This window comes from Pleurodeles waltl, chromosome 7 (assembly GCF_031143425.1).
Source record: "Pleurodeles waltl isolate 20211129_DDA chromosome 7, aPleWal1.hap1.20221129, whole genome shotgun sequence".
Classification (NCBI taxonomy): Eukaryota; Metazoa; Chordata; class Amphibia; order Caudata; family Salamandridae; genus Pleurodeles; species Pleurodeles waltl.
This window is the reverse complement of record NC_090446.1, coordinates 551,390,849-551,412,824: the sequence shown is the minus strand read 5'-3', so window position 1 is coordinate 551,412,824 and position 21,976 is coordinate 551,390,849. Positions and strand designations below refer to the sequence as shown.

At 41.6% G+C, this 21,976-nt stretch overlaps 1 protein-coding gene across 2 annotated transcripts in view; it reads left to right on the top strand.

The window, feature by feature from the left end:
- Positions 1-21,976, top strand: part of LOC138304332 (integrin alpha-M-like) — a 628,283-nt gene that overhangs the window by 385,571 nt on the left and 220,736 nt on the right. For both annotated transcript variants that reach the window (XM_069244296.1, XM_069244297.1), the window contains 3 exons: positions 6,601-6,804; positions 9,082-9,212; positions 17,128-17,285. In XM_069244296.1, the coding sequence (XP_069100397.1) occupies positions 6,601-6,804; positions 9,082-9,212; positions 17,128-17,285 (493 nt within the window). The remainder of the gene's footprint in view (positions 1-6,600; positions 6,805-9,081; positions 9,213-17,127; positions 17,286-21,976) is intronic.

Sequence of the window (21,976 nt, the reverse complement as noted above, 5' to 3'; positions counted from 1 at the left end):
CCTTCCCATTTGCGAATGGGTTAGCACCAGTGTGACACTGGTGCTAACTGTGATTGTTTTGCGACCGCATTCAGGGTCACAAAACAATCATAATTGGGACTGCCAGTCGCAATCCCTTTTTGCGATTTGGTAAATAGTTTACTGAATCACAAAATTGGGTCTGAACATGGCAAAATGCATTTTGTACGTCACAAACGGCCCGATTCGCTGTTTGCGACATGCAAAAGGCTACGTATAAGTGGCCCCTAATCACCAATTGTTTGCTAAAATCACATTTTTTGTGAATTGCAAGTAGCTGCTTGTGTAAAATATTTAATCGGACACACTTTGGGAAAATGAGACTGGGGCGCTGGCATGTTAGTCATATGCTGGTTGTTCTATTGTTGCTTTGCAGCCCTTAGACTGCCTCGGAATTCTCCATTGAGCAGAATATGACAGGACTGGGGGGAGAGTTAGACAGCATTTTATACTTTGTGGGGTGCAAACCTCGTCCCTGGAAGGCATTTACACTGTACTATGAACAAGGATACTCTCAGGGGTCCAGCTTCCCAGCATCAGCCTCATGCTCTGCTAGGGAACCACTGGATTAGAGACCACAACTCCCCCTACATCGTTGAAGTGACAGGGCCTTTTCTCACAATGTGTGCCTATATAGCAGCAGTTTGTGTTGTCTTCACACCAGAGTCCTTTTATAAGATTGCACCTGGTTACCATCAGATCGGATTTGATGGTAGAAGCATTTCCTAAATACTCATGTCGCAATTAGGAAATGCGCAATTAGTGAATACTATGTAGATGTGGTTGAGAAATCGCAAATAGGAAATCCCTATTTGTGATTTCCTATTTCACGATTTCCAAAATGCGATTTCTACTTGGCAGAAAGTGCATTTTGCAACTGCGTAACTGCCTTTTGTACATATCAAAAGGCTATTTTCCATTTCTTAACGGCCTGTAATAGCGATTCTGTCTGTTAAAAAATGCAAATTTGTTTCGTACATATGGGCCAATGATCCTATTGTTTACTGTTTTTCCCTGAAGGGCCTATGTGCAGTATAACAGAATATTTCATAAATAAAAATAAACATGCGCTTGATTTGCACTTCTTTTCAAGGTCTGCCAGAACAGAACGCCTATGTCTTCGATTTGTGCCATTAGTTTCTTTTTGTTGGTTGCCAGCTTCAGTTCAGTCATTGGCAGCTGTCCTTCCTGAGAAATCAGTTCACATTGTAGGTTTAATGACTCAGAGTCTGTCATTCATTGCTTTTACTGGGTTTTCGTTTTCTCTACTTTTTGAGTGCACACTCTTTATTGAAGAATTTCGCTAATGCAGCATATTCTCTGTATTTGTTACAAATTGCCATAGACTATGCTGAAAATGATGCAACTGTATTGTTGGCCATGAAATAAGGGCTTTAATGGTACCCGTTCTAGTTTAGCAGAGAAAACACCTCCCCACATTGATCTGAGAAGGGTATATTTACATGGAAAATTAGCAGCACTGGGGTATGTCAGTTCTGAAATGAAGGATTGTGCTGTATTTACAAATATATGGTGTTTCCCCTAGCCCTGGTGCTAAATTTAGCTGCCAGTGCCAACACAGGCATCCTTCACCATAGCGCAAGGGTGTCTGCATTGAAGGGAATAATTGTTTATGTGCACATAGACAACCTGCAATGGTGACATGGCACTTCTATGTGTGCAGCAGAATGCAGCACACATAGAAGTAGCAAATCGTCATTATTGAATGATCGTTTATGCACCTTCCTGCACATAAAAAATCATTCATGGCATTTTGCTCTTTCAATGTGTGTTGCATACTGCAGCACACACAGGAAAAACAAAAATGAGGAGAAATAAAAGTATTTCTCTGCATTGCGCAATGGTGTGGTGTTCGTTTTTCGTGTGGCCTCAAATTTATGATTCCTTGTTAATCTCGGGCAGCGTCAAGAGCAGTGGATCTTGTGGTGGAATGCCCACATCAACATTCATTGCACGCCGCTTGCTGCGTCGGAGGGGCCTGTATTCACAAGGTGGCATTAAGCCACAAAAATCTTAGTGCCGCCTTATAAATATGAAGCAGTGCACAGCACCACCTGAGCATCACAAAATTGGCTCTAGTGTCTTGTAAATATGCCCTTTAGAATTTGCCATTATGTCAGCTGGTCTTGTTCGGTGAAGTATATCACAGCCTGAATACTGGAAGTTCATTGGGGAGAAGAGCTCTGTGCAAGATTACTCACAAAAGTCCAGCTTGCTTGTGTCCGACCCATGGATTATTCTCTCTAATTCAACCCACTTGCCACAATATCTTCTTGTGACTCTGTCCCATTGCTACAGTCCTCCTCTTCCTGAAAGCAGGTACTGGGAAATGACACACAACACAAAGAATACACAGTTCCACTCAGGGATAGAATGATAAATCCCAAAACAGAGCAAAAAAGGATGCATCCCCGTGAGTCTGATCAGGCCGGAACAAGAACCCTCACTCACCAAGTGGTGACATGCTTCATCATTGGGATTTGCTCCTCGTCAGACCGGCGCTGCAATGCCTGACGGGCCCCTCATACAGGCTCTTTGCCGGAGCTCTTTTAATATAGATAGTTACCGGTTGGTGAATGCTGAAATGTGGGATTGGTACAAAAAAGGTGCCGTTAAAAATGACTAGAGGAAGAATGGAAAAAGTTTTTTATTGGAAGTTAAACCTCTGCCATGATTAAAAATAATAGTGTAGGGGAAGAAATTAGATTGATGTCTAATCTACCCTAATCAAATGAAATGTCTAATAAATACAGTCCCTATAGTCTGGGAATGTGTTAAGTGCAAGTACCGGAATCCCTATACTGCCTCAAAGAAAGGTCAACATGTTTCTTGCTTCTATAGTCAACAAGGATCTAATGCGATTCCTCAGGACCAATAAACCTACCTAATCCTCATTCTTCATAAAACCTACAGTAGGTTATCTCACAGGAACCCTCCTCATATTAAAGGATGGGCCCCATCGCGATAGCAACAAGCTTCAGTGGTCCAAACTGGTCTAGATATTTTCTTTCCCAGCCACTCAGTCTGTAAACACCTACCCCAGCTTCAAGCTCCCTGTTCACTGGGAAATGACACCCATAGCAAGGGTATAATTTCAGCATCCTCATTAAAATGTCCCTGGTGTGGTGGCAGTTTTCTCCCTGCACTTCAAGGACATTTTCAGAACTTTTCCATGATTGTCGAACATGATGGACTACAACAGCTTCCAATCATGGTGCTGGGCAGTCTACCCTAAAAGGGATGCTCATTCCAATACAAATTCTAGGCATGGGACATCCAGCAGGTTAGTATTCCTGGTGGAGGATCCAGTAGCATCTCCACAAATGGGAAAATTGCCTTTGACTGCCCCCTAAATGAAAGTGGTAAGACGCAACATCTACATTTTTTGTGATATATGCCCTTTTACAGCCATCATCTATCTGTTATATTTCCCTGTATGCACCTTTACAATGAGTCCTTGCCCAACTTTATCCTGTTCTTATGGCTGGTCCTCCTATTTGTATGTCCTGGATTTGAATCTGGCTAGACCACACACACAAAGGACCTGGTTAGAAGTTTGGTTGTTTATAGTGCACAAACATTGGAGAGTGGTATCTTTGATTTAAGCTGGTATTGGAGGGCGTTTGAGTAAGAGCTGGGCTTCTACTTGGATAGAACGTTCTGTGCTCCCCTCTGTTGTGCTTTGAGAAGGGGAGGGAAGTTGCATTCAGCCATGTTGCCAGTTTCCTGGGCTGTCCTTCCTTGGGGGAGGGAGTAGGGTTACATTTAGCCCCCGGCTAACCCAGTGCCTGAGGGTGTACTCCAGGAGGAGGTGGCATGTCCAGAAAATGGATTCTCAATGCAGGTTGGATCGGGTGTGGGGGGAGGGGTCCTCTGTCTCCTGTGCCCTATGCCACAGCCTTTGGACCAGAGGTCAGCATGTGACCAGAGTGCATTCATACGCAATCTTGCTACTTGGTTATGCCAGAAGGGAGTGTTGGTTTGGGGGATGACTATGTGAGCATTGTATGCATCCCCAATGTGCTATAGGGGTTGTGGAAGGGTCAGGCTGAGCTCTTGCCCACCAGCGCCGCACATGCAACAATTAGACGGGGTGCTCATCCACACATGGTGAAACCAGGCCTAATGTCTTTGAGCCTGGGAGTCCTGGGTCTGGAGTATGTGGATCTGGGACTTTTGGATCCAGAATTTACTGATCTGGTCATTCCAGATCCAGTGGCGTTAGGTTCCTCATAATATTGAGCAGTTTGAACTATTCATAATATGCCATACATAATCAGGGCCAAAGGCAGAAAGGTGAGTGCAGTATTATTATAGCACAAAGAAGCTGATTCAAATGAAATGTCCACCATGAGGTGATAACGGTAGGAAAGCGGAGTGACTCATTCTAAGTTGCAGAAACACCTCATTAAGTCAGGACATTGCCAAGCAAGAGTAAAAATTGACTTGCTGGATAATACCATTAGGTAATTCTGGACTTCCTGGAAAAAAATTCTGAAATTGATGCATCTTCAAAAAATTCTGGCTATCTCTTTTTCCCAAGAGAGCTTCTTAATTTTTGCATCATATGCAAAGCGTTGTATTACCGACCTTCCAGCACTAAAACCAAGTGCAGCTTTGATCAACGGTAATTTGTTCATTTGGAAGAATCAGAAAACCTAATCACATTAATTCAAACTCTGTGTCTCTCCCACCAAGGCACTGTATTTTGGAATTTCTTAAACCTTGGTCTCTCCCAAATATCAGACCACAAGCAATTCAGGAAAATTCTAATGCACTCCTATTCACCTTTCACATGTAACACAAAAATCATAATTTCAGCTTGGAGATTATAGGCCTGAATTAGAGTTTGACAGATGGAATACTTCATAACAACGTTAGGGACATCCCATCTACCTTATTAGAAGTTTGATTAGCTACAATGCACTTGTAATACAGCGGGAGGGATGTCAGCCACATCTGAGATGGAGTATTCAGTCCACCAAATTCTAAATAAGGGCCTGTATTATATTATTTCTCTCTTTTTCAAGACGGCCATCACCTTTCCCTTCTTGCTTCTTCTTAGTGATTGCTCAATTCCTCCTTTTTTTAAATCACACCTTAATGAAAGGTGTTGTAACATATTTAGAACATTGGAATGTTAGGCTCGGGGCTTCTAATGGCCGGTAAAGGCCCGGAACTCCAACATTCCAATGTTTTTGTTCACAGCTGTTGATGAGAACAAATGCCTCATGGAACCTAAGGGGATTTCAATCTCCTCTCTATCCCCACAGCCACAGTGAAGCCTTTGTTTTAATTATTAGAATCCTCTAGTCGCAGAATTTTCTAATCGCCTTATAGCTCTCCATAGATGGGCTACACTGCCATAAAGTCCTGCTTCTTTTGTTAACCTTCAGCTCAGATGGTTAACGCTGAATGAGGCCTTTAATGGCCGTTATAGCTTGCTCAGTGGCCTATAAGGCTATAATAATGTAAAGTTGTGTGGAATGGCACAATATGGCATCTGTTTAAAGCAAGGTAAATACAAATCTGAGCACTAAGGGCCTGATTACAACTTCAGCGGAGGGGATTACTCCGTCCCAAATGTGACGGATATCCCGCCCTTATTACGTGTTCCATAGGATATAATGTACTCGTAATTCAGCGGGCGGGATATCTGTCATATTTGAGACAGAGTAATCCCCTTCGCCGACAGTGTGACACTGGTGGTAACTGCGAATTGCCTTGCGACCGCATTCGCGGTCACAATGCAATTTAGCATAGCGATGCGAGTCGCATATAGGAAGGGGACAGCCCTTCCTATTTGCGAGTCGCATTCACAATTTGCGAGTCGGTACCGACTCGCAAATTGTGAATGAGCATCACATTCGGCATTTTGCATGGCCCAAACTGCGATTTTCGCAGTTTGCACCATGCAAAATGCTTGCTACATCTGGCCCATCGTCTCTATGTCAGTGGTTCAAGTCAAATGCATTTCACCATTTAATTCCATTTTTCTATAGTAAGTTTGGTATCCTGTGGGTAATGTGATGAAGGCCTCAAGCCAATTTCCAGTGGGTAGAAGCCCACTTGGCATAAAAGTCATTATTTCACGTTGTTTCTATTCAAGCTATAATCTGTAGAGAGGCCAAAGTTTGAATGGAAGTGGAGCCTGGGCGTCCCACTTATCTTTTTGAATATTGATGCACACTTGTTGATGAAATGAAAATGTTCTCTTTCCAATTAAACAAATCGAATTCTAATTTTCCTATAGTTTCTCTTCAAGACCAGAGACTTTTCATTCTAACGTCACTCAGTCTTATAGACACTGGCTAAATGGCATGGTAAATATTTATGCATGGCCTGAGACAAAGATATCATGCAGGCCCCAAACATTAGAAGAACATGTTTTTAAATTTAAAAAAAATGTCTCAAGGAAAGAGACAAAAGGCATCTCCAGTCCTGGCTCCGTTTACTGTTTTTTAGGTGTGTTAGTTGCCTTGAATAAACAAGGGCAGGAATCCTGACAACAGCCAATTATCTGACCACCAATAAACGATTTATCAATCTCTTTTTCTCCAGGGTCTGATGAGTTGCCGGCAGACACTCATGGGTGAGACAGGTCAATTATTCAGCCAGTTTGGTGCATCCATCGCTGGTATTACCGACATCAATGGAGATAGAATCACAGACATTGCCATTGGGGCCCCAACAGAGAACAACAACCAAGGATCTGTGTACATATTCCACGGAATGCGGAACAGCATCAGGCAAGCCTACAGTCAGGTGAGAACTTCTCCCATATAGTAAACTGTAATGTTTTATAGGAGGAATCCCTAATCCAGGTGGAGGCAGGGGTCTCCTGGCGGTTCGACCTCCAGAATCATAATCTGTCGGTCGGACCGCCAGGAGTGCGGCAGTCCAACCACCACTGCAAGTTTCGTAGTCTCAAGACAGCCATACTCATAATAAGGCCCTAAGTTTTTTCTTGAAAAACAACAAATCAGTGGCCCAGATGCACAGAGAGTTTGATCCCAGTGTCCTGCGTTCAACTTGCCTGGAATTTGTAAATATCATTTACACAAATATTTTTCAATTTCAGTTAATTTTGAGGTCACAATATTAAGTCAGAAAATATTATTGTTACTGATATTCTCATAAAACACCATGTTAAGTTGTTCTCTGAAAATGCATGCTTGTCTGTAATGTAAATAGAAACAAGAAACTTGTCGGCTTTCAATATAATTCCTGCAAATGCACAGGATGAATAGAGTGATTGAAAAACACTGATGTACCAACCTCCCCCTTGATGTGTGGGTCATCTTGACTCTATTCTCTATAACCAGGTTGGTCCCAGCACAGGTTGCCATTGTCCAGACATATGGGACCCTGAACCACCCTTTAAGAAGACTGAGATGTTGCAGTCAGAATATGCTGTTCCCCATCACATCCCCGGACCCATCCACCTAATGCGAGGGAGTGTCTTGGGCCATATCCTTAGGCCAAACACAAACAGTGCACAGTCATACTGTGTCTGCTGAGAACAAGAACGTTTTAGTAAAGTCTTTATTTTTGTTTCGGTTTATGAAGTATTTTAACTTGTGGCTGTTTGTTCCAAAGTGTTGTTTTGAAAACTGGTAGATAGGCACATTTCAATGCTGCCTTTAAAAATTCTGATGTCTGAGACATGCATGCTGGGTTGGGATGGTGCAAGGCAGAGAACCTGTAAATCTATCTGGATGATCACTGTTGGAAGGACAGGGCAAAAGCATTTACTGTTTGAGTGAGTTTTTATGTGACTGCACCAGCCCCAATGTTAGAGAAGCCTGTCCCCATAATGGGGACTTCACATTATATAATGTTCCAGGGGACAAAGCATTAGATACCATCAATGTACTTGTCTCAAATGGCATGGAATGACACGGAAGAAATGCCCTTATTGCAGGAAGAAGAAGGGATTTAACACAGTCGCCTATCACAGAACTTTACTATAAAGAGGCGATAATCTTGTAGCCTCGCCTGCAGATACCATAACTTCTGGCCTCTCAACCTCATAGCTCAAATGTGTACACAGTCCTCATCATGTTAATGGAGAAACACAAAATTATACTTATACAACAAAGACATAAAAAAGAAACAATTGAAGCATTATTGCAGTTGTAGTAACTGTAAGCCTTTTCGAAGAATGTATGTCACAATCTCTTGATTGAAATTTCAACCCGAAAAAATTTCGACTTCACAATATGCGTAAGTACATTTTGGGCACTCTAAATACGATTCTTAACTTCACATGTACTTATCTTGATGATGTTTAGTGTAGTCACTATTATGGAGTTAATATTTTTCCAGGTCAAATTTTTCCCCCCGCCTTTTGACACTAGACTTCCAGTTAGCATTAAATATTGCTACGCTGGGATATTACCCAACTGTGGGGCGCGAGTGAGACCTCTGCCGTTAAGATATGGACGATGGGTACTAGTCTCTGTGCCCTGATGGAGAGATAGGTGTACAGTGCCAGAGGATACCCCCAAAATATCAGAAGATATGGATCCCTTGACTGGCTTATAACCAGGATGTACACATGTGACTCATTCGGGAACGATCTGGGAAAGGGGGGGATCTCTTATGTACAGTTGCAAAGTGTGTAAGCCTGGGCTGAGGCCCACTTGCCATGTTGCCTGACACAATTGACACTATCCTTTCCCCCCACCTTTGCATGTCATATAGATGTGATGTACTGTGTTAGCACAAGAGAATTGTATTCTTTATTTACAAATTATATTCTTTATTTATGACTTGATATGTTTTGTAAAATTAAAAGAAACGTATATAAAAATATTGCTATGCAATCACATCCCTCAATTCAGGTTTTTTAAATATTGTTATTACTATTTCACTTAAAATGCTTTTTGTTCTACCAAGTCATATTCTTAGAGATAAAGATTATTTTTGAGATTCTTAAGGGGCTATTCTATTCATGAGTCCAGAACGTCTTCGAGTATCTTAAAAATAGGTGTCTTTGCTGTTCTCTTGTGACAATCACTCCTGTTTTGACTCCACCAGAGAATTGATGGGTCAAGTGTTTCTCCAGGACTGAAGTTCTTTGGTCAGTCAATAAGTGGAATGATGGACCTTACAAGAGACGGACTTGTCGATATTGCTGTGGGCTCCACAGGGAAAGTGTACTTGCTGAGGTAAGATTACCCTCTCCCACTTATGTCTTTATCTTTCCTCCAAGCACATTTCTACAGATAAATCCAAAAATCTGACCAATCTGAAGAACCTACAAAGTAGATATTTGGTTTGAAAGTTTTGTTAAGAGACTGAAAAAAATGCTTCAGGGTGCTTGATTTGGAGGCCTCAAGATGGAACCTCTGGAAGATTACATATGCTTGCTACATGGCTTTTCATTGCATGGAATTACACATATAGGGCCAGAATTCCACTTTTTGTGGCTTAACGCCACCTTGTAAATGTGGGCCTTTTGACAAAGTTTTCTGCATCAGAGGGGTGTGCAGTGGGTGTTGCTGTGGACGTTCCACCACAACACCCATTGCTTTTGATGCTGTCCCTCTAATGCCACCACAGGGGCTGTGTTAGCTTGGCTCAACGAGGAGGAATACTTTTAATCCTTCACGTTTTTTCCTTTTTCCATGTGTGCTGCATTCTTCAGCACACATAGAAAGACCAAAAGGCCATTAATGATTGTTTATGTGCAGGAAGGCTTCCCTTCCTGCACATTAACAATCATTCAATAATTATGATTTGCTACTTCTATGTGTGCTGCATTCTGCATGCTCGCATAGAAGTTCTAAATCGTCATTGTATATTATTTATGTGAAGGAAGGGACACCTTCCTGCACATAAACAATCTATGCCCTCAATGCACACACCCATGCATTACGGTTAAGGATACCTGCGTTGGCACTGGCATCTAAATTTAGCACGGGTGCAGAGGGAAACACAGGGGTGCGCAGTATTTTTGTAATTACAGCACATCCCTGCGTTTCTAAAGTGAAGTAGCGCGGTGCTACATATTTTGATGCAGCACCGCACTGAGGCACTTTTTGTAAATTTGGCCCCTAGTCTTTCTTTGTCCCAGAAACATGCATTGTAGTCACACCTAAAGTTAATTGTTTTACCTAGAAGTGCCACTACAGAAGCAAATCAGTCTTGATGACAAAGGGGTGTTACTGTTTTTCCTGACCCATATAACACTAAATCATCTATTGAGTCACTGTGGCTCATTCAAATCAATTCTAGTGGTATTATTTGCTCTATAGAGTGTTTTCACCCGAAGTCCAAAAATGTGTCAGTCTAAAGAGATATCATTGTATGTCCAGTTATGCTAAAATTACAGCCAGCAGCACATAGCTGTTTAACTCTTTGGGGTACAAAAAGATACAGATAAACAGGTGCAACCAAATTTAAACCATCTTCGTAATTGAATAGCAACTCATATCTGCCATTGCAATCACGAAAATGGAACCAACATTGAGTAGACAAACCAAACATACTTCCTGTTGTTACTTCCCACTAGCAGTGTTCTCTCCAGAAAGAGGTCGAAAATTGACCAGACAAATTAAAATAATGTGACTTCAGAACAAAAATAATGTAAAAGAGTGAGAGGAAAATGTAAAAATAGTTCCACTTAGCAAGATTTATGCTACTTGCAATAGTTGCAGTAACTTCGAAAGCAGTCAGTACACAAACTGCAAATGTATATTTTAAAAACTGAAGCACAGCTACTTTTTTCAGCAAGTGACTATTCTAAAGGTGGATAAGGTGTAAACAGAGTTATGTGGCGTTACTATACAATCATGCAGCAAATAGCCTTATCACAGGGTTAAGGCTGTATAGCGTTATATTTATTAATTGTAGTGCTATATGTCGAGTAACCAATGATCTTTCCTATTGTGCACAAATAAACTTTCTACAGTGTTTTGGCAAATTATGATTATTCATTGCTTGCCTTTTTCATTCCAATAAATGAAAACATGCAAATCAAAGGAGCTCCATGAAGAGCAGAATTGCTACTCTCTTGGTCTGCGGTACGCTCAAGTGAAAAATGGTTACTTTACAGTGGTGGTTTCCAACGTTTTGACTTCTGTGGACCCCTACTTTATCATTACTGGAACCCAGGGACCTCCACTGAATCATTATTGAATTCCAAGGACCCCCACTGAGTCATTATTGGAAGTCAGGGACCCCCAGTCTAAACATTATTGATTACACTAAAAATGCAAAAAACAAGCATTCATCAAACACATACACAAATGATAACACATTTTATTTATTTGCAAACAAATATACATTTAAAAAAAAAGAAATTAATAGGAAGGTTGGAGTTTTTCTAAAGTCAGTTGAAGTCACACAATGTTCATAATACATTCTGTTTGATGCACCTGCACTGCTTCCAATGTGAGGATACTAATTTCATATCTAGCCTCCAATTTCAAATTCCTTTACAGTTAAATATTTTCAAATGCACATTTATCCACTTTTTGAATATCCACTGTTTTAATCTGTAATATTATTTAATTTTCTAAGCAGTCGCAGACCTCCTGAGGAGGCTTCGTGGACCACCAGGGTCCCCGGACCACAGGTTGGGAACCACTGCTCTACAGCGTCAAACAGAACAGAGGTCACATGGGTGTAAATATAAATGGCAGCAATTTCTTTAAAAATGTGGCAGTGCAGAGCCACAAATGATATGCCCTTTAAGGTATTAAAATGTACACAGTTTAAGTGCAAGAATACCTCAAATATTTAAGAGATGTTGGATTTCCATCAGTTTCAAATGTATATCATTGAATACACAATATTAACAACTTATGTTAAATCAGACTGATAATGCTACTTTCAAAAGTGGTATGCAAATGTTACTTCTACCGTGGGCATCATGTAGGTGTTACATTTGAGAGGAAGAGTGGTAGGGAGCTAAGTTTAAAACTGAAAAATGGTATGTAATCAGCCATGATACAAGTGAATAAAAGGTGAAGTTCTCGCCACACATAGAAAGACAAGAAATCATTAATCTCCGATAGGAGTAGTTACTTTACTGACTATAAGTAGAAATAGAAATCCAGCCCCCTGTGACAACTACTCCCCCAAGCAGTCATCATGCATTAAAGCGGGGCTGGCAATGAGCTTCGCCTCAGGTCACTGCAATTGCTGTAGATGAAAGGCATATGTAAAACCGCCTTGAAGACTCGATACTCCTCCACCCATAAACAGAGTATATTCACTCTGAATGACAGCATCCCAGAGAATTGTTGGCTCATATAGATCATTATTAAAGAGAAGAGAGGGGGATGGATGGGTAAGGATTCTGACACAGCTAGTTCATAAGGATTTATTATCTATTCTGATGGAGATAAACAAGAACATTGGTTCCTGAACTAACATATTAAAAAAAAAAATCATATTCTAATGCTGAATGCTGTAACAATATAAAGAGATATTTTATAACAGGATACTGTGAGGCAATACATATGGATATTAATGTATGCAAGATAACATCATACCAAAGAAGGAATCAGATGTGTGTGGCAACAAAGAGTTTATATGTGTGTGGTATTTTCACACAACAAACTGCAAATGTGACAAGTGTAAATAATTATAGTAATTGTGTAGGACCTGGCCTTTTTTTGCAGGGTCATGCCCAAACTTTTTGCCTCCTTCCTTCTATTTTTTCTGACCAGTTTTCATTGACTTTAGGACTCTGGGCACTTTCCCACTGCTAACCAGTGCTAAAGTGCATATGCTCTCTGTGTAAATTGTACTCGTGATTGGTTTATCCATGATTGGCTTATTTGATTTACAAGTAAATTCCTAGTAAAGTGCACTAGAGATGCTCAAGTACTACTAGTGGGCCTGTAGCACTGGTTGTGCCACCCACAGGAGTAGCCCTGTAAACATGGCTCAGTCTTAAACTACCAATTTGACCTGCCAAGTGTACTCAATTGCCATGCCCAAACCTTGCCTTTTTGTATATGTACGGTACCCCTACAGTAGGCCCTAGGTAACCCCATGAGCAGGGTGTATTGTATGTTAAAGCTAGGACATGTACTAATGTTTTTTACATATCCTAACAGTGAAATATTGCCATATTCGGTTTTCACTGTTGCAAGGCCTATCCCTCTCATTGGTTAAGATGGAGGCTGCCTTAAAATATCCCTGAAGTTCAGTTTCACTTTGGGAGCAGGTGGAGATTAGGAGTTTGGGGTCTCTGAACTCACTATTTAATTTTTTTTTTTTGTAAAGTTGGTTTTAAATTGTCAGTTTGAAATGCCATTTTTAGAAAGTGGGCATTTTCTTTCTTAAACCATTCTTAAACCATTCTGTGACTCTGCTTGCTTGTGTATTCCCTTTCTGGGTCAGACTGACAGTTGGGCTGTTTGGGAATCTCCACTAGACAGTGACACAAAGGGAGCTGGAGTGTAGCCTGAATATCCTGATGGTACATCTGTGCTAGAGTGGAAGGAGGAGTGGTCAGTTACACCTGAAAGGGCTGTGCATGCCCTCACACAATGCAGTCTCCAACTCCCTGGTGTGAGTTTGGAGCCAGGCCTGGGCAAGGCAAGGCAGGATCTTGTGAACAAAAGAGACTTTCCTTTGATGTTTGCCTACTTCAAAGTCAGATAGGGGTATAAGTAGTGACCCAAAAGCAAAGATTTTCAGATTACTTCTGGAACCAAGAGGAACCTTTACCAAGTAAAAGAGCTGAAGAGCTGGAGGAGGAGTACTGCCCCTTTGCCTGTGACAATGCTTTGGTGGGTTGGCCTGCAGTTGCTGATTCTGCCTGGAAGATAACAAAGACTAGACTTTGTGGTATATCCCTGCTTGTAAAATGCTTCCAAGGGCTTGGACTCAGCTTGCCTTCTGTTTTGAAGTCTCAGGGCCATCAAAGGCTTCCTCTGCCAGCATCTGGACTCTCTGCTCTCTGCTGAGACTCCTGCCCTATCCAGTCTCCGGGCCCTTGGAAGGTGAAGCTGGTAGAATAAGGACTGAAATCAATGCACAGGAAGCCGTGCGGGGAAAATGTTCATGCACCTCCTGCAATGCAGGTGTAAAAATGGCACACTACCCACTTCACAGCTGAAATCGACACACCATCTGCATCGCGGCTGGGAAATCGATGCATCTCTGGCATTGCAGCTGGAGAAACGATGCAACACCCGCTTGCGGCTGCTGGAAACGATGCAAACCCTATGCAGCGCGGTTTTCCATCACTGTGAGGCCAGATTTCAGATGCATCATCGCTGGGCGTCTAAATCATTTTGAACCTGCATGGATCCAAGGTGCCCCGTCCAGAAATTGACGTATCGCTCTCTCTCGCGGGAGAGAAAAACAATGCATTGCCTACCCGACTGGAGAAGAAATGATGCATGGCCTCATTTGCGAGTAAGGAATCGATGCATCACTGACTTTTCAATGCCTGGTCACCTGTGCGCTTTATTTTTTATGCCACACCAATGTTTCCATTGTTTTCTATGGAGTAAGACTCCTTTTATTTTTAAAATTGTTATCTTGACTAGTGTATGTTGGATTTTTGTCATGCTGGTCTTGTTTGATTTAGATAAATATTGCCTATTTTTCTAAACTGGTGTGGTCCATTTTGTATTTTTTTCACTGTACTACTGTGTGTGTTGGTACAAATACTTTACACATTGCCATTGAGATAAGCCTGACTGCTTGTGCCTAGATTGTGAGCAGGGGTTGTCTTAGGAGTGTAACTCCCTTACCCTGACTAGAGTGAGGGTCCCTGCTTGGACAGAATGCAAACTGACTGCCATCCAGAGACTCCTTTTCTAACAAACCATATGGCCAAAATACCTAAGTGCCTTATTTAGAGTTTGGAGGATAGGATTCTCTGTTAAAATGTGCCCCTGAGGTGGCATGGGAATCTGACTTATTCTCAGACTTGTAAACCTGGGAATGCGTCTGATTCCTTCGGGTTTCATGGATGTTGTGTGGGGACCACGGACATCAATTCACCAAAATGCCATGGGTAGCCAAGGTGACATCATGCTCCCTTTGACCTCCACTTTCACTCACACACACATACTTACACATACATATAAATTCACACTTGAACACACACTCTCTCATGTGAACACACTCTCAGCTGTAAGCACACACACACCATATATTTACATTTTTACTTACCTCAGCTGCCATGGAAGGGCATATTCCAGCTAAATGTACCCCATTTTTATCACACTAATAGTGAATAATATTTTATAATATTTTATTGTTCACTTTTAGTATAATAAAAATTGACAGAAATCAAAGAGAGTGGAGTACCAACTGGCTCAACGAACAAACGATCTGCCACTGTGTTCCTGGCACTGAATTTGCCGCCTCTGAAACCAGGAGTCAGGGGTCACAAGGGGGAAGTTTGGGGTCGCAACTGCAGCCCCTGCAAACCTTTAAATTACATCCATGGTGGGAACACCCCAAGCAACACCAATGGAACACCCCTTTCACACAGTGTTATGCATGAAAGGTGTCCATATTTACAAGACCATGAAAAGCCATGCAAGGTGGCTTTTCATGGCCTTGTAAATATGGTCTGGCACGCTGCACCACTGGAGCATCAAAATAAATGATGCTCCAGTTCCCTTGTAAATGAGGCCCAAATGCTTAGGCTTGTAGTCAAAGAAAATAAACAGTTACAGCAGAAATAGGATAACGTTTCAAGCCAGGAAGTTTGTTGGGTCATCATGAGGATTAAGATTTCTAAAGGTAGGAGAAGGGAGCTAAAGAGAAGAGAACGAAGAGGAGAAAGCCAGGGCATATACAGAATCACAGAATCATTAGGCAGTCGACTCAGAGGGGTAAGAATTAACTTACCAGATAGGAAAGCCACTGTTCGGTGGTGCTACAATAAAATGGGAGAAAACAAGAAGACCATCAATTAAGATAGGAAAAAGAGGAAATGTATACATGTGTTGAGAGTAAGACACACTACAGAGAGGGACAACCACTCTATAATGTAAGATTCCATGAATGAATATCACATGTATTGCCTCAGTATCCTGGTATAAATTATCTACTTGAAGTTGTTAATAGTTACTACATTCAATACTGATGTATGATTTTTCAAAAGTTATCTTGGCTCAGGAACTATTGCTCTATCTTATATATTTTCCTTGGGTTCGTTGGTAATTTATTTGGGTGATCCGTTCTATCATATACAGCCTTTTGCTTAATCGTTATTTACAATGTTTCATTATACATCATTGTACGAAAGCTCCTGTGCTAGACTGTCATTAATTTCATTACATTTTCTAGACGGATACAATTACTGAAAATTATACACTTACATATTCAGAAGATTAGATTTTTTTAAATCCTTAGTGATATCTCTCTCATTAACGCCCCACCACTGTCCAATACCAATGCTAATTTTTCCCTCGAAGAAAATTTTTAAAAACGTTTTGTAAGAAATATGTTCACATTCATTTGCACACTAAATTAATAACAGTGTGTCTAAAAGCTGACATTATCCCATAAGGCTTTCAAATGTGTAACACCATGGTACAATGACGAATGCTTCAGACATGTCTTTAGCTACATAGCTTCAACTGGATGGTGTTGAGCATAGACACAGTCCTAAAGTATTGTAAAACTGAAGACAGGAACAGTGATTTATTATTTTGGTCGTATAGTTGCGATAATTGTTCACACATTTTTTGGGAGTTTGTTGTGTGAATCATGCTAGCGACAAACACATACCATCACTTGTATTCTTCATCAGCGCACAAATCTCTGAATTCTTCTTCTCTCTAATATAATCTTGCATAAATCAATAACAATATGTATCGCCTTATAGTATTCTAGTATGAAATATCTCTCAGAATTGTTATGACATTCAATGGTGCTGTATGATTTTTCAAAAATATCTTGGTTCAAGAACCATTGTTCTGTCTTAGGTATCTAGCATACGTTCCCGGAAATGAATTAAAGAACTCCCTTGCATCATATAAGTACTCAGATAGAGACCTATACAAATTTTCAGCGTGACTTGGATCCAATGGAACCTAAATGTTCATCCTTATTAGCAAGGGCCGGCATATTCTACTTGTTATTCTTATTCTCCAGATCACAACCAGTTTTGGATGTAGCTGTGTCCATCGTGTTCCAGCCTAAGGAAATCCCGTTGGCTGTATTTGACTGCTCAGGACAAGAGATCAAAGACCGAAAAGCTAGTACAGCCATGGTGTGCTTCACAGTGTCCAAACTCACTACCGACACTCTAGGTAAGAATACTTAGTAGTCTCAAAGGCAGGGAATGTTAGTCGCGAAACTCTGGTCAGAATATTTTGGAGTGGGCCTTACTCTCTGTGGAGTGTTTTTATGTAATGGAGCTGAAGGGAAGTCATTTTGGATTACTTAATTGAGATATATACATGTTGACTACCTGAGGATCCTTGAAATATATCAATGTTGAAGAATTAAAATGGAAACTCTTTCCTTCAAGAGCCTTGTCTTACAGCAAACGCCACCAACTTTTGTAGAGATACTCTATACAAATAGCCTCTGAGTCAATCAATGCTTGGAAATATGTGCATGGGTGTTTACACTCTATATGAGAAGTACTGTTGTTTTTATGTGAAATTGTCAACTATATAAATATTTACATGCATGTATATTGACTCTCAAATATCAACTACCATTATGTCATCAAGGTCTGCATCTGAGGAAAAGAATACCTTTACTATAGTAATACCAAACCTACTTCTCTTCTCAGGAAAGAAAGTAAAAACATTAAGACAGTCTTTTTATGCTTGTAAAGAGAGCATTGTAAAGGCCGTTTCCCAATGCTGTCACTTAGGGGCAGATTTATGAAAAGTGGTGCTGCACTTAGTGCAGCACCACTTTTATTGTGCCTCTTAGTGACCCCCTAACGCCAAAATTTGTGCGCCATATTAAAAATACGGCACACCAAGGCAGCAGTTAGGGAACTAGCATCGTAATTTTTTAAGCTAGTTCAGCGCTTTGCAGGACTAACATAAAAAACGTTGAAGCTAATCCTGCAAAGCACCCAGAGGCCCATTGAAATCAAACCAACAGGAGCCTCCTTTTAACGCCTGCTCTGAGCAGGCATTACAAATCCAAGAAAAAATGATGCAAAGAACTCTTTTAGATTTCTCTGCACCATTTTTCGCCCCCTCCCCAGCGCTGGATCGACCCCCTTGCATACATTATGCCTGGCGCAGGCATAATGTAGCGCAAGGGGTTACAAAGTGGCGCAATGCATGCATCATTCCACTTTGTAAATATGGTGCATCGTTTTTCGCCTTCCAATGGCACATTAGCATAAAAAATTACACTAACGTGGCATTGGAATGGCTCTAGACCCTCTTAAAGCTGGGCCTAAGACTGAAGTTAGCCAGTGGATAAATTAGGGCAACTCACTGCCCCTTGCTAGATGCAGTAGTGGGAGGAAGCAAAATGTGAATGACACAACAACAGACCATTGGATGAAGAGATATGGCTGAAAGCACTATATTTAAGTATATTATGTGTAGTAAAATCAAAAGGTCTTGGCTAACGCCAGACCTAAAAATGGGTCCAACAAACAGCCTTCGATCAGTTAATCCATGATAGGAACCTTAGACGACATTGCCCTTCTGCTTTGAAACTGAAAGCAGTTCCATGTGTCAAAGTGCAGCTAAGGTATACCCAGCAGATTAACTTATAACTCCACTGTTGTTTTGTCAATTTTCTGGTTTTGATAGGGTTTTTGTTCTACTGTTGCAACCAGCAAAGGCAATCACAGAAGGTTCTATGGTGAGTTTAGGTCTCAGAGAGAGGCAGTATTTACCAACTAGTTTGGATCTGTAAATATGGAAAAAGGCTCATATCCAGCTGAATGACAAGATCCTTGGTAATGATGTCAGAAAAAGGAAGGGAGGTTTTGACACAGAGCAAGAAAGAAAAAGAGAGAAAAGGGGAAAAGAATAAATAAGGGAAGTGTAAGAATGTGTGTGAAAAAAGAGAAAGCAGAGATGAAATGGAAACTGCAAAATTAGGAGAAAGAGAAAGGATATGTTGGGTGCTAGCAAAAGAGGCATTAGGTAGAATGACAACTAGACAGAGTTGGTATTTGTCAACTCCAGTATATAGTAGCTCTAACAGTGGGATACCATAAGAAGAACAAAGGCCCGGCACTATTTTTACACATTAAGCACCAGCTCCTTGCCTTAAGTGCACCCACTAAGTGTACCTTAGTAATTGTAGTCTCCAAACTCAAAAATGGGGATACCAAAATCTATGCATCCGCGAGCCAAACAGAAGAGAATGATTGGTGCTGGGTGCAAGCTGTTCAGAAAGTTGCAGCTGCCATTTTATCACCGGCAACGATCCTGGGGGATGGATTTTCTTTGAGAAATGGGTAGAAGGGGTCAGGGTAGAGGTACTCTGACTCCATGGGGATAATGGATGGGTTTGTGAGGGATGAATTATGAGTTTAAAAAGGTTAAAACCTCCATTTTTATTTACGATTGTGGATCCGCATGGTGCTCAGCATGTACCCAATGTAATAGGGCAACGGGGTCGCAAGTACCCAATCACAGACCCACTCAGACACTAATTTACCCATATACAGACCCACTCAGACCTTCAGGGACCCACTCAGAGACCCACTTAGACCCTTACACACCCACTCACAGACCCACTGAGACACTGACACACTCACTCACAGAACCACTGGGACGAGGACGTACCCACTCACAGACCCACTCAGACTCTCACACACCCACTGACACCCCTTATGCACCCATTCACAGACCGACGCATATACTGGCGCACCCACTAAAACACTGATGTACGCCCTCTTACATCCAGACAGACTGTTTCACAGCCACTCTCACTCCCAGATACACTCTCTCACATCTATTCTCACACACAGAGATGCCACTCCTGCTGCGCATGTCCAAAGGGCCGGGCGCAGCGGTGTTGGGTGGTTAGTGGGGTTGGCCACAGGGTCTGGCTGTAGGCCAAGTGTTTCAGGCAACCTCTGCTGTGCATGGGCGAAGGCCGTGCACGGTGCAAGTTTGGGTGCTTCTAGGAGCTTGGCATGCGGCCAGACCCTGTGCACAAACGCCGCCACGCACAGCCTTTGGTGGGGGTGTGAATTATAGTAACCTTAGGGCACTCATTTATAGCACTGGGGGCCAAAGGCAAGGAGTGTTTAATGAAGGTATGCCCAATCAATACAATCAAACACTTTGTCAGAATCTAAAGATAATATGGCCACCAGTTCTTGTGTGTGATTCACTACATCTAACCAGTTCTGTCTCCATGGGTTCTGTCAAGTTGCCCTCTGTGGCATGAAGCCTGTTTTATCGTCATGTACCAAGGTGATGATACCTTCAAAAGGCGGTTCGTCAACATTTTGGCCAATAGTTGCACCATTATATTAGGAAGACAAATAGGTCTCCGATGTAGTGTTTTTGAACAATTTGCGTCTTCAAATTTTTCCTATATTGGACTAGAGTTGCGTTGATGTTGATGGAAATGCAGATTTCATTTCAGGCCCTGGGTGCATGGATTGGTATGGCCTGCTGCCTTGTATTGTCTTTTTCACATTCCTTTGCAGTCAGAAGGTGTCCTAGAGGTGGGTATGCCAAGAACCACCAGAGATGGGTGTGCCAGTCATGATGGCTTTGTAAATGATGAAGCTGGGTTTTAATATGGTGTAGGCTGACAATGGAGCCAATGGAGCTGCTTCAGGAAGTGGTGACATGAGTTTATTTATTCAGGCCCTGGATGTGACAGGTTGTGGCAATTAGGATGCCCCTAAGGGAAGAGTGAGTTAGCAGCATTTCAATGCAAAAGTGCGAAGGTCTGAACAGCAGTTCTGAAGTAATTTATTAAACAAATCGTTTCATTTTCTTCAGAGGAGTGAGATGGTACCAGACAATGTGTTCCTTGATGGTGAGGCGGGTGTCCAGGGTGAATCCAAGTGACTTGGCATTTCCTGAAAGTGGGGAGCCAAAAAAACTATCAATTTTCATGCCATTGAGCCAGGTTTGAATTGTTTCAGGCTTGTTATTCTTGGTAATTAATAGGGAATTCAGTCTTGGTTAAGTTGGGCTAAAGTTAGGTGTATGACATCCAGGTTTGGATGACATGCATGCAGAGTTTGAGTCTTAGATGTCTGAAGCAGAAGAGGCTTTCAAGTATTATTGTGTGCCATCCGTGTATTGGTGAATCTTAATGCTAATATCTGTAAGTAGAGCACAAAGGAGCTCCACGTAACAGTTGAAGAAGAAAAGGGACAGTATTTCAACCTTGTAAACTGCTCAGATGATAGATTTCTTTTGGGACCTGCAGGTGCCCATGGGAACAGACTGGTGGCAGTTGCAACAGTAGGAGGAGAATGAATGAAGTATGCTGTTAGTGAATCCCATTTCAGACTCTATAGTCCATATGAGGGTGGAATTGTTAACTGTGTCAAATGTAGTTGAGAGATCCAGTAATATCAGAAGGCAGTAGGTCTCTTTATCTGTGGTCAGAAGAGCATCACCTACCCTATGTAAGGTAGCAGTCTCTATGGTGCAGTGCAGTCTGAAGCCAGACTGGTAGCCATGCAGGCAATGATTAACATTAGTTAGATTTTTGACTGCTTTTTCAATGATTTTGCCAATGAATGGTAGGTGAGCTATGGGCTATCACTCAGCAAGGTCATCAGGGTCTACTGTAGTTTTCTTTTGGATTGGAAAGTTATGACCTGCCTTGGGAGCTCCTAGCAAAATTCTTTCAGTAAGGAAGGCATTAACAATGGTGAGTAGAAGCAAGTGGCCCCAGAGAGAGCTTTTGTGAAGGATGAAGATAAGACATCATCTTTATAAAAAGTGGCTTTGATGGAGTTGAGTATCTCTGCAGGATTTGTGAGAGATACAGCTTTGAAGGATGACCATTGTGGGATTCTACAGGAAAGTGT